This window comes from Stenella coeruleoalba (assembly GCF_951394435.1).
Source record: "Stenella coeruleoalba genome assembly, chromosome: 1".
Taxonomy (NCBI): Eukaryota; Metazoa; Chordata; class Mammalia; order Artiodactyla; family Delphinidae; genus Stenella; species Stenella coeruleoalba.
This window is the reverse complement of record NC_137169.1, coordinates 101504132-101515588: the sequence shown is the minus strand read 5'-3', so window position 1 is coordinate 101515588 and position 11457 is coordinate 101504132. Positions and strand designations below refer to the sequence as shown.

Genomic DNA, 11457 nt, shown 5'->3' with positions numbered 1-11457 from the left:
ATTCCTGAGAAATCTGCTAGCACGGCAGAGCAGCCTTCCCTGGAGCCACAGCTCCGGTGCAAACCCGAGGTCAAAGAACAGATGTGATTCCACCTCCAACGAACCCCCAATCCCAGCTTTTGATTCAAGGCTAAGTATCCTCAGGTCTCTCCTCCACATCCAGAAAATGCCCGATTATTTAGGTAATACTTCAAGGTAGCGACTGAGGGATTGGAATCAAACATTAGATTTGAAATTTCATTTATTAGCCATGAGACTTGAAGCAAGTTCCTCCCTCTCTGCTCATCCCTTTTCTTACCTGTAAAATTCAGATAGCGCCTACCTTAAAGGAATTCACGTTCTAAGACAACGCCTAACATTCGATACCTGATAGATACATCTTATTACCCTTCTCTTCCTTCTTTGACCAAAATATATTTTGTCAAAAATGTGACCCCAAATCTCATTTTCTAGGCATCCACTTGGTTAAAGCTCAGTATGGAGATTTCAATGTAGTGCCTAAGGTATCTTATTCACTGCTGCACTGAATACCATTCAAAAACTGTGCTATGGGCTTAAGAATAACTCTTACTTTATTTATAATGGATTATGACCACAAGGTTACATAGCAGTAAATTCACAGTAGTGATTTATTTTTTGTAAAACAAGACTCGCAAAGCACAAACACTACCCAGAAATACTTACACCACTTTACAACTGCAGGGTCTCTGCTGGACTCTTTGAATATCACGGCACCACTTCTGTGCTGCTTTTGGTAATCAAACTTTTTTTTAAAATGAAGCTCAATTTTTAAGTTATATTGAGAAATCTATGGTAAGGCTTCCGGGGTAGTGAAGTTGGAGCAGTCATTATCATGGAGCTTGACCTTTCTTTCTTTGTTTCTTGCTGTTTTCAGGTCATAAGGTCCTGAAGCAAGAAAGTCTAATGGACTTGCCTACAGGACAGCAGGCTCTCCAGAAGACACTGCTGTGCTGAAGCCGTTTACTCCTGGGGAGAAGCCAGTGTAACCCAGGGGAAGGAGTAAAGGAGGGGAGGGAGAAGTATCTGGCTTTAGAGTAACCTCCCAGAAGATGGGTGCTGTTAGGGTATCTCTCAAACACAGGGCATACGTAGAAACACATGGACTTTCACACACTCATCTATATAAACACATCCACAAGTTATTTGCTGAGATACACACCCATCTGTTACAGATAACACAGATGTTCAGATGGCTAACATAAACATGCCGTCCATCTGGTAATTACACTCAGAGAAATGCTCACATATATAGAAACACACACCCACAAACAAATGTGCGTCCCAGTGTACGGAGCCTTCCATAGCAGGGTTCACAGAGACGAGAGTAAACAAGGACTTGATTTTGCTGATTTCATTGAGCGGCTGCTACACTCACTCTCCCGGGAAAAAGTAAGGAGGGGCAGGGTCATCAGTTTCTGTCAGCCTAACAGGCTCATGGCTTCCCACAGGGCTACAGCCTTATCTATATACATGCACACCAAAGTGACCAGGAGACACAAGAAAGAGAGTACTCGACTACCACCAACTATGGTGAAGACAGCGGAGCACCTCATGCCCACCCAACACACACCCGGACAGCCACCATCTCCCCACTGCAAAGGAGGTCCGAGCTCTGGCAATGAGCCGCAGCACAGCACACACATACACATATACTGCGGCCACTTTCCTCTATCCATTGGCTGTACAGAATTTGTCCTGTGCGTAGACAGAGGACAGAGAGGAAGGAAGGGAGATGATGACAGCTGGGCAAAAAATGGTCAAGCATTTTCTCCAGGGCTTACTTTAAAAACTTTCGCAAAACCGTTACACGTTTTGACTTAACTGATAATGCAAAGGATGGATCGATCACAAAACCTTAAAATCCCTTCCAGCTCTAAGAATGCAGACTTCAATGTTTAGTTCATGGACGATTAAAAATGGTCATTATCTTCAAAAGTACACACTTAAGAACAGAAACTATCTACTGGTTAAAACATCACCAGGGAAGAGAACAACCTCAGACATATACTCCTCATTAAGTTTTTCTACTCCTTACTGTTTAACGTTCACATTTTAATAACAGGTTGAAAGTTATAGAAAATCTATAAACATTTCAGGCAAACAAAATCTTGTATCCTGTAATGTGAACTTATCTTCTAATTCTACTAGCCCAGGGCACAGTTTACTCCTTTTCAAAAGAAGAGCTTATTGACCGCAAGAACTGAAAAGGACTGTGTTCGATTGTATGATACAGCTTTTCTGAAAACTTACATTTTTCAAAAAATGCCATTTACATTGTTCCCACTGCACCAGTAACTCAAGCTATTAAGAGTTTGCAAGTGCAAAGCCTTGATACAAAGATCCTGCATTTTATTACGTTGTTCTTTCGAAAAGGACTCAATACAAAGTCAGTGTAAAAAAATCAATATTCAATTTAAAACAGAAACAATAATTTCACAAAGTCTGACATTCTCCTATGCAAAGACTGGGAGAGAGAGAAAAGAAATTCCTTAATTTAAACCTTTCTTCACCTTGCTGGGAAGGCAGGCACCAAAGCCATGAATCCAACTTAACCCCTTCTGGACTGGTAATTGAAGACAGGGTTGTAAGCACAGTTTCTTAGAATGCTGATGGATAGTGTCATGATTAACCATATGAATATACACGTGTGGTACTTCTGTTGCTGCGTTTCTGATGCAGCAGCCTCTGATACATTTAGTCTGGGACAGTATAACCTTTATGCAGCCAAAGTCTCTTATACATTCACCATCCCTTGCCCAGTCTCCCAAAATATATTCCTGAGAAAGACATCAAAAGGAATGTCCGGCTTGAAGGGACCTAAAGGCAAAAACTAAGAAGAACAAAAGCACCATGGTTACATGGTATGTGTTTTTCATAAACGGAAACCATGTAGTTAAATAGTATGTCTTGGCTTCACACCATACCGACTGGTTTCTCCTTCCTGCTTTTCCAACACATCTTCTTGTTGACCTGAAGGCTGTGGATTCAAGGACGCTGTTTTACTTTTTCAGGTACAGGTGTGTGACAAACATCAAAAGCCAATTTCGGTTTAAGACAGTAATAACAAACACTGCACCACATGTGGAATGCATAAGCCAGAAAGGGTACATGCGAACACATACACAAAGAGCATGTGACAGTGTCATCCTCGGCTATAGCAAGGTGACTGGTTACCCTAAACACTGGGGAAAAGCGAGAGTGAACACTTTGCAAAGGTTTGCTGTGGATACAGGAAGGCAGATGGAGGAACTGAAGGCCGCTGCAGGGTTCTGCCCGTTGGCGCCTCCGCTCACCCGGCCCGGCTGCTCCCCTGGGCCCGGGCCCAGGCAAGCCCACTGAAACCATCTAAGAAACAGACCAGGCTGGCATCATTCTGGATCGCAAGCTCGGCTCCCTACTTTCCTTTCCCCAGATGCTGCAGCTTGCCCATTCCCTCTCCTCACTTTACTGCCAACTAGGAGTGATTTAGCACCAGGGCCTAAAGGAGCCCCTGCACGGGTGGTAAGGGGCGGAGGTGATGAGCGCACAGTGACGGTGGTCAGAGTCAGGGGCTGGACGCCGCAGTTGTCCCTTGGCAGGACAGCTTGCTATAGAGCTTTGTGAGGACGTACCTCCAGGGAAATGGAGGCTCCGAGCTGAACTTGCCAGTCCCCGAGTCACAGCGTGGGTCTCCCCCTGGTGGGTGTGGAGCAGTGGGGGGAGGGGCTCCTGCCGCAGCCTGAAAGGGACATGCCCTCCCTGGAACCTCCCTGGGGGGTACTTCACCCTGCCCTACGTAAACAAACAATCCGTGGGGCGGACCTGAGGCTGTGCATGGAGCCCGAGGGCACACGTGAAGAGCCAGGTCCTGGGCGGCTCTGAAGGCTGGGCTCCCTGGCCGGGGCTGCCAGCCAGGTAGGGTGTGGTGTGTTTTGGGAGGGTGGGGGTGGGATGGAGCGGGGTCAGGTAGGCCATCACTGGGTTAGGAAAGAGCTACCTGCTCAAGCTGGTAGGCAAGCAGGTCAAAACCGGGGCAGGTAGATTCTCTCTTTGGGGAAAAAAATAAAATCATTAAGAGCTGTAAACTGACAGTGCACGTTTGTCGTTGTGATCTTTCTCTGCAGAACCTAAGGCAACAGAGAACAAAGACGAAGGCAGGCGTTTCGTGAATGGCCCGTGGCTCCCATGGTGCCGGATGTTTACATATACAAACACGTGTGGACATGTCCTGTCTGGTTCCCTGAAACAGGACAAAGACGTGTCCCCAGAGGCCCACGAGTGGGATGGCCAGAAGCCAGGGCAGGGCTGGGTGCTGGACGAAAGGCAGGGACGAGTCGTAAGGCGAGGTTCCCAAGAACCTCCAGCTCCGCTTTGGTTTGCAGCTGTCACAGAAACGCCAGGGAACGGCTTCTCGAGAGACGTCCCATCCCCAAGTCAGATGTCATCAGTCACTTTTTTCCAGGACGGACATCTTCTGCTTCCTTCCAAATAAAGTGCAGATGGTCAAAGGACCCTGGACTCTCATCTGCCAGTTCAGTCAGCAATGAAGAATAATAAAAACAAAGATGCCCCTCTGGTATACATATATATCTCTCTATATATTCTTTTTTTTTTTAATAAAGCATAGAACTTTTAAACTGACGTCTCAGACTGTAAGCGAAGGACAAATTTGTGAGACTTGGGGTCTATGAACTCTTCCGAGAGCATGATGAACGGAATTTTCTTCACATTGACTACGAGGCTGAAGTCCAAGCATTTGAGGACAAAAACGAGTCCATCCCGCAGCCCGCTGGTCACGGCCTCATCACTGACGAGCCGCCACTGCATGGCGAGCCAGCGCTCCCGGTCGTACTGCAGCGTGGGACCCGTGCTGAGGTACCGCTCGAGGAAGGCCTGCAAGGACAAGCGGAGATGCTATTAGGGAGGGAGCACCCGCTCCAGGCGGTGCTGCTGGGGGCTGCCTGCTCTCACTCCTGGGAAAACATGTCCTCCCAACAAACCAGGATGGGCCCGCAGATCACACCCAATTCCATCAGGACTGCCCCACGGAGTCCCTGCTGGGGAGGGAAGGCTCCCCTACTTTCTCACTCTCCAACCAGAGGGTGCCAACGGTGGTAAGCAGAGAGGCGAGGAAGGCAGGGTGGCTGGTACCCACGTCTGCCCAGAAGCCATGGCTGAGGCACCAGCCGCCTCTAAGGGCCTGGGTTCCATGGCCCAGGCCACGGCTTGTACCTGTTCATAGGTCGGCCTCCTCCCATCCCGAGAGCTCCTCGGGGCAAGTGCCAAGCATGGAAAAGCACTCTGGGAATGTGAGCAGAAGAAACACAGGGATATACCTGCACACACAAAAACGCATGCTCTGCCCTTGCTGCTGTGTGCCTCTGGATGAGCCGCTTAACCTCTCTGCGGGTGGAGGAGATGACAGCGCTAAAGCACAGGGCTGCTGTGAGGACGAAGTGGTTGACTCTAACCGTCTCACGGTGCAAGGCTGTTTTATGGGGGATGGGGTGTGCGCGTGGCAAGTCCGGGGGATAGCCGGGCCCCACGTCCACCTCCCTCTCTCTCGGCTCTAGCAGGGCTGAGCTCCGTGGGTTCCTCGACATTCCCCTCGACATGTGCTGTTCCTCCTGCTGGATGTCGTCCTTCAGCAAACTCCTCCTGGCCCTTTCAATCTTCTCACACCACTCCCTGAACCTCTCAGACAGGCGAACATGTCCTCCTTTAAGGGCCTCTAATCATGGCATGACTCCCGTGTGACATTTTACTTTCTGAACAATTACTGCCAACTTGCTTGTCTGAGGCCTATACTACACTATACTCTCCTGGAAGGCAGGAACTACTTTTTTTTTTTTTTTTTTTTTTTGCGGTATGCAGGCCTCTCACTGTTGTGGCCTCTCCCGTTGCGGAGCACAGGCTCCAGATGCGCAGGCTCAGCGGCCATGGCTCACGGGCCCAGCTGCTCCGCGGCATGTGGGATCTTCCCGGACCGGGGCACGAACCCGTGTGTCCCCTGCATCGGCAGGCGGACTCTCAATCACTGCGCCACCAGGGGAGCCCAGGAACTACTTTTTAAATTCGGATTTTCCATGTGCCTGGCATATGCTGGGGGGCTCAACAGCGTGTGTGTTACATCAATAAATACATCGATTTAGCTTTGAGAAAGAAGAAGAAAGAATGAACCAGGGATCCAGATAGAAAATATTAGGATAAAACATCCTGGTCCTAAACACAGGTCACAGATAAACCTCTAAGTGGTATCCTCCAACCACACCTCACTGCTGCTGCCAGGTACATTATTTCTCATCTATAAGCATATATTCTAAGGCAGAAGGGAGAGTTGTGCCTCTACCACTCACTCATATAAAAATAACTCTTATGTGGGCAATTCCTGGCGGCCCAATGGTTAGGACTCAGCGCTTTCACTGCTGGGGCCCAGGTTCAATCCCTGATTGGGGAATTAAGACCCTGCAAGCCACGAGGCATGGCCAAAAAAAAAAAAAAAAAATACAACTCTTATGAATCATAAGGAAAAGAAACAGCTCAATAGTTAGATAAATGAAATTAATAAGACAATTTATAAAAGAATAGAAAATTAAGATATGAAAAGATGTTCTATCACATTAATAGTTAAATATGACTTCAAATAATAAAAATCTATTTCCCTCCTCTTAGATGGGCAATGATCAAAAAGAATGATAACACCCAATGCTGGCAAGGGTAAGGGGGAAATAAACGGTCTCATATCCTAAAGGCAAAAGTGTAAAACAGTAACACCCCTTAGAAGGACAATTTGGCAGGATCCGTACCTTTGATCCAGCTGTTCCTCTACTAGAAATTTATCCTTCAGAAATACTTGCATAAACGTACAAACACATATGTAAAAAAGAGATATTCACTGCAACACTGTTTAGACCAGGGATTGGCAAACTTTTCTTTAAATATAAATAGTTTTGGTGTTGCAAAGGCACACACTGTCACAACTACTCAACTCTGCTGTAGTAGAGAGAAAGCAGCCGTAGACAATCTGTAAACAGAAGGGTGTAGCTGTGTCCCAATAAAACTCGATTAACAAAAACCACCAAGCCCTGGTTTAGACTAATGAAAGATCTTAATCTATGTGCCTCAGTAGGCAATCCATTAAACAAACCATGGTATTCAGTGGAATAAGACGCAGCTATTACAGGGAATGAGTCAGATCTGTATAACGGAGATTGCGAAGTACTGACATGGAAATATAGCCAAGAGACAGCTTTAAGTGAAAAAAGCAAGTGTCCAAACTTTACTTATATGGTATGAGATCCCATTTCTGTTTTTCTTTTTTTTATCCATTTCTGCTTTAAAAACACACACCCACAAACACCTGAAAGAATATACCCCTACTCTTTATATCAGTAAGAACTGTCTGGGTTAGGGGAATGAAAACTTCGCTTTGTACATTATACTTTAATGTTCGGATTTTTATACAAAGATTATTAGTTTTAATTCAGAAAAGTATACTTTTTTTAAATGAAAAAGAAAGCAACCGGGAAACTTAAAAAAAAAGAAAAAAACCTTGAAAAAGGAAAACCACCACTTCCATTCTATGTGGTACGAGCTATCAGTTTGCACATGCAGACATATTGTACTCACTTGTAACCACAGTGTTCAAAGCTTTTTGCATTCTGTTTTTTGTAACTTAATATTCTAACAAAGATTCTTCCATGTTTTAACAGGTGAGATACTGTACTATGTAAGCCACTGTCCTATTTTTAACTCCAGTTTGGAGTTAATACAGATTATTTTGCAAAAATCACGTGCATATATATTCATGAGTATAGCTGACTGTGCTGAGTACTTTTTCTAGGAGAGGGATTAGTGAGTCAAAGAATATGGGAAACATTATGGCTTCTTAATGAATATTTCCATATTGCTTTTCTAAGGATCGTTACTGGTTAGTGACAATGCAACCAGCAGTTGTATATTACAAGGCAATGTATGAACACAGGTCCTTATACTAATAGTATCACTACCGTGTGTTATCTGTGTGCTATATGCAAGCTCATTTACTTTCTGCCTCATGATTTACATGTCATGCTGCCATATTTAATAGAATTCTCATACAACAATCCTATCAGGTAGATACTACTATTATCCCCATTTTATAAAAGAGGAAACAAGTGAAGAGTAACTTAGGCCAAGTCACAAACCAATTAGGTGGTGGAGCCAGGATCTGAACCCACTTCTGTTTGAAGAGAGGTCCTTTGCTGAACCCTTCCTCTACTTTGCCTCCTTGGCCACAGCCCCTCTATTAGATGCATGGTTGTTTCTTGTAACAGCCCCAAAAGTGTGCTCATGTCATAATCCCAGAGAGCATTCAGTAAAACTAACCCCCTAAGAGCCAAAACACCAAAGTGATGGCACGTTTTCTATGGTTGATAATAATGGCTATTTATTTGGTCCTTATATTATGACAGACGCTGTTTTAAGCACTTCATAAGAATGGACTCTCTTAGTTCTCATGACAACCCAATGAGGTAGATATTAGTATTATCCCCAATTTACAGACTAGCAAACTGAGGCACAGAGCCATTAGGCTCTTGGCCCAAGGTTTCCCACTAGTCGGTGGAGGTGCCAGGTTAGAGTAAGTCAACTTGGCCCCAGAATCCGCAGAGTAACCTGAACTACTACCTGGACTGTCTCTAAGTGAAAGTCTTTCCTCTGCTTGAATCTAGAGGCCTTCAAAGGCACATTTTAAAAACGACGGTATCAAAACAACATAAAATAAGTGAGAATCATTAATTCTTATTAGTTGGTGCTTTAGAGAAGCCTTTGATTTTATCATTCCCGGTAATACCCTAAAATGGGACTTTCCAAGCTCGGTGACAAGTCGCACCTTTGGGGTCATGCTGTTGGTGATGCAGAAGGCCAGGTGCTGCAGGATGCTCTCCATGCTGTGGTAGTGCTGCTGCCGGGTGGTGCGCAGGTACTTCTGCAGAGCCCGGGCCATGGAGGGGAAGATGGCCTGGGCGGCCTCCCTGGGGTCCATCACCTCCCCTGGGGCTTTCTGCTGCTCCTCAGCCTGGAGACGCTGGATGTGGACGAAGGCCTCCTCCACTGCAACCACCAGCCTGCAGGCGGTGAAACGCAGCAGTCAGGACCGTGGTGCAGGGCTTGAGAACAGAGTCACACTGAATGTGGGATGACTCCTCCCAGTCTGCCACCAGCTCACCCAAGGCTCCAGTCCTTAGCTGACACTCCAGATGGTTGGGAGAGGAGGGAAAGGGGAAAGGAAGGCAAAGGCAAAAATAATACGTGGAATGGGGGCTCCAGGGTGAGGAGGAAGGAGGCTGGGGGTCGGAGATGACTTCTGTTCTCAATTCTGCCACTAATTTACTCGGGAGACTCAGTTCAGTCCCTTTCATCTTTACAATGAAGGGTTAGATGAAAAGAGTTTTAAGGCCCCTCAGACTCTGGCTACAAAAGGCTCTGCTTGCACTGAGAGGTGGCTGGTGGTGCGGAAGCAGCCTTACAGAGCCAGAGCTGTATCCCCGGATCCAGCCGCCCATACCAGCAGCCCCTGGGAGAAAAGAAGGAAGGGGCGCAGCACACATGATGAAAACCATCTCTGTCCACTCCCGCTAATGTGATCCGATCTTGAAAATCAGCAAGAGCCTGGGGCTATAGGGCGGGCCACTCAAAGTGCGGGCTGCTGGCCAGCAGCTTCATCATCAGTTGGGAATTTTAAAGAAATGCAAATTCTTGGGTGGGCCCCACTCTAGACCTTCTGAAAAGTTAAGTATCGTTGCCGGTAGGGCCCAGAAGCTGAGATCTGTGTTTTAACAAGTCCTCCTGGTGATGCTTTTGAATGCTAAAGTTTGAGAAACACTGGAGCAAGATTCCCTCCAAAGGCCCAAGCAGGTCATGTTTATAAACTGAAATTTCATTCTGGTTAAAAAAAAAGTCTTACAGAGAACAGACTGTGGGTTGCCAAGGGGGAGGGTGTTGGGGGAGGGAAGGAGTGGGAGTTTGGGATTAGCAGATGCAAGCTGTTATATACATAAGATGGATAAACAACAAGATCCTACTGTATAGCACAGGGAACTGTATTCAATATCCTGTAATAAACCATAATGGAAAAGAATACGAAAAAGAATGTATGTATATGTATAACTGAGTCACTTTGCTGTATAGTAGAAATGAACACATTGTAAATCAACTACACTTCGATAAAATAAATTTTTGAAAAAGAGTGTTAGTATGCCATTCAAAAGAAAAGTGTGTTACAGGCATGCTAGTGTTGGGGGGTGGGCAGTGTACCTTGCTCTCCGCTTCTTCACCCGCCGTTCATGTTCCGCCTCCTCATAATACAACTCGTTGTGGCTCGAGTCCCTGCGCCGAGCAGCTGCGGCGATCATTGCCCGGGACTGACCAGTGGCGTTATTACTGGGGCCTTTGGGGGAAAGGACGATGGAGGAAGGACAGTTTTAATGCCTTGGGGCAGCGAAACAGAACAGAAAACTAGTCCACAGTCTGTCAGTACCGTCTGCCCATCCCCTGTGAAGCACATACACAAATCCCAAAAGTAACTTCCCAGAAGGGTGAACAGGACCCCTGCTCTGCGTTCAAAATGCTCACACAAAGGAGGGTATCTCCCAAAACCCCAACTTGATGAGTGGAAATGGAAAAAGAACTCCGAAGGAGATGAAGAATGCTTGACAATTAAAATGCTGGCCAAAAATAGCACAGACTGTGCTGAAGATGTTACTTACCATCTGTTACATAAAGTTCCATTTTGGCCATAAGGGCAGCTGGAACATTCATTTCAGCGACAAGACAATGGGAGAGAATGAGAGGGATGGGGGGAATGGGACAGAGGAAAAAGAGAGTCAATGGCCACGGAGACATTAACCACACACGTGCTGGAGGGTCACGGTAGCCACAACTTTTACAGAAAATACCCATGCTTGGGGTCTTGCAAAATGTCATGTTTATTAATACACATCTAGAACTCCTGGTCTCGTTCCCCTGACCATGACTGCCTTAACTTTTTAGAAGGACGAGGCGGACTGTACGCTTTCTTACGTAGCATCTACTTAATGGCCTGGCTTGCTACTGGGATTCTGCACTAGGTTTGTGAAATTTACCAATCCTTTAGGATTCACAAGCGACTGCACATCTCATAGAGCCAAAAACCAAAAAAAGGGGGAGGATATTGTCACTAAAACTGACACCGCCTATAAATCACTCGACTTGTTAACAATATGATCCTCTTCTAGGCTTTGCAAAGCTCTTGCCCTGACCCAAGGTACCTGGCAAGAAATGACACCGTGTCCTGTTTCTTGCACTTAACCATCTGATAGCCCGAAACACAGCTCTGATGTCCCCAGCCTGGCCTCCGGCCTCCAGCCACCCACTCAACTCTGGTTCTTAGCCAGGACTGACAAATGCCTGTAAGAATCTCACCAGAGGCCTGAATTA

General features: G+C 46.2%; 1 protein-coding gene across 2 annotated transcripts in view; it reads right to left on the bottom strand.

Moving 5' to 3' along the window:
- Nucleotides 1-586: 586 nt before the first annotated feature.
- VANGL1 (VANGL planar cell polarity protein 1) overlaps nt 587-11457 on the bottom strand; it is a 51158-nt gene continuing 40287 nt past the window's right edge. For both annotated transcript variants that reach the window (XM_079934277.1, XM_079934278.1), the window contains exons 6-8: nt 10297-10429; nt 8873-9107; nt 587-4893 (exon numbers count right to left, since the gene is read on the bottom strand). In XM_079934277.1, coding sequence (XP_079790403.1) covers nt 4633-4893; nt 8873-9107; nt 10297-10429 — 629 coding nt within the window. In that variant the 3' untranslated portion in view covers nt 587-4632. The remainder of the gene's footprint in view (nt 4894-8872; nt 9108-10296; nt 10430-11457) is intronic.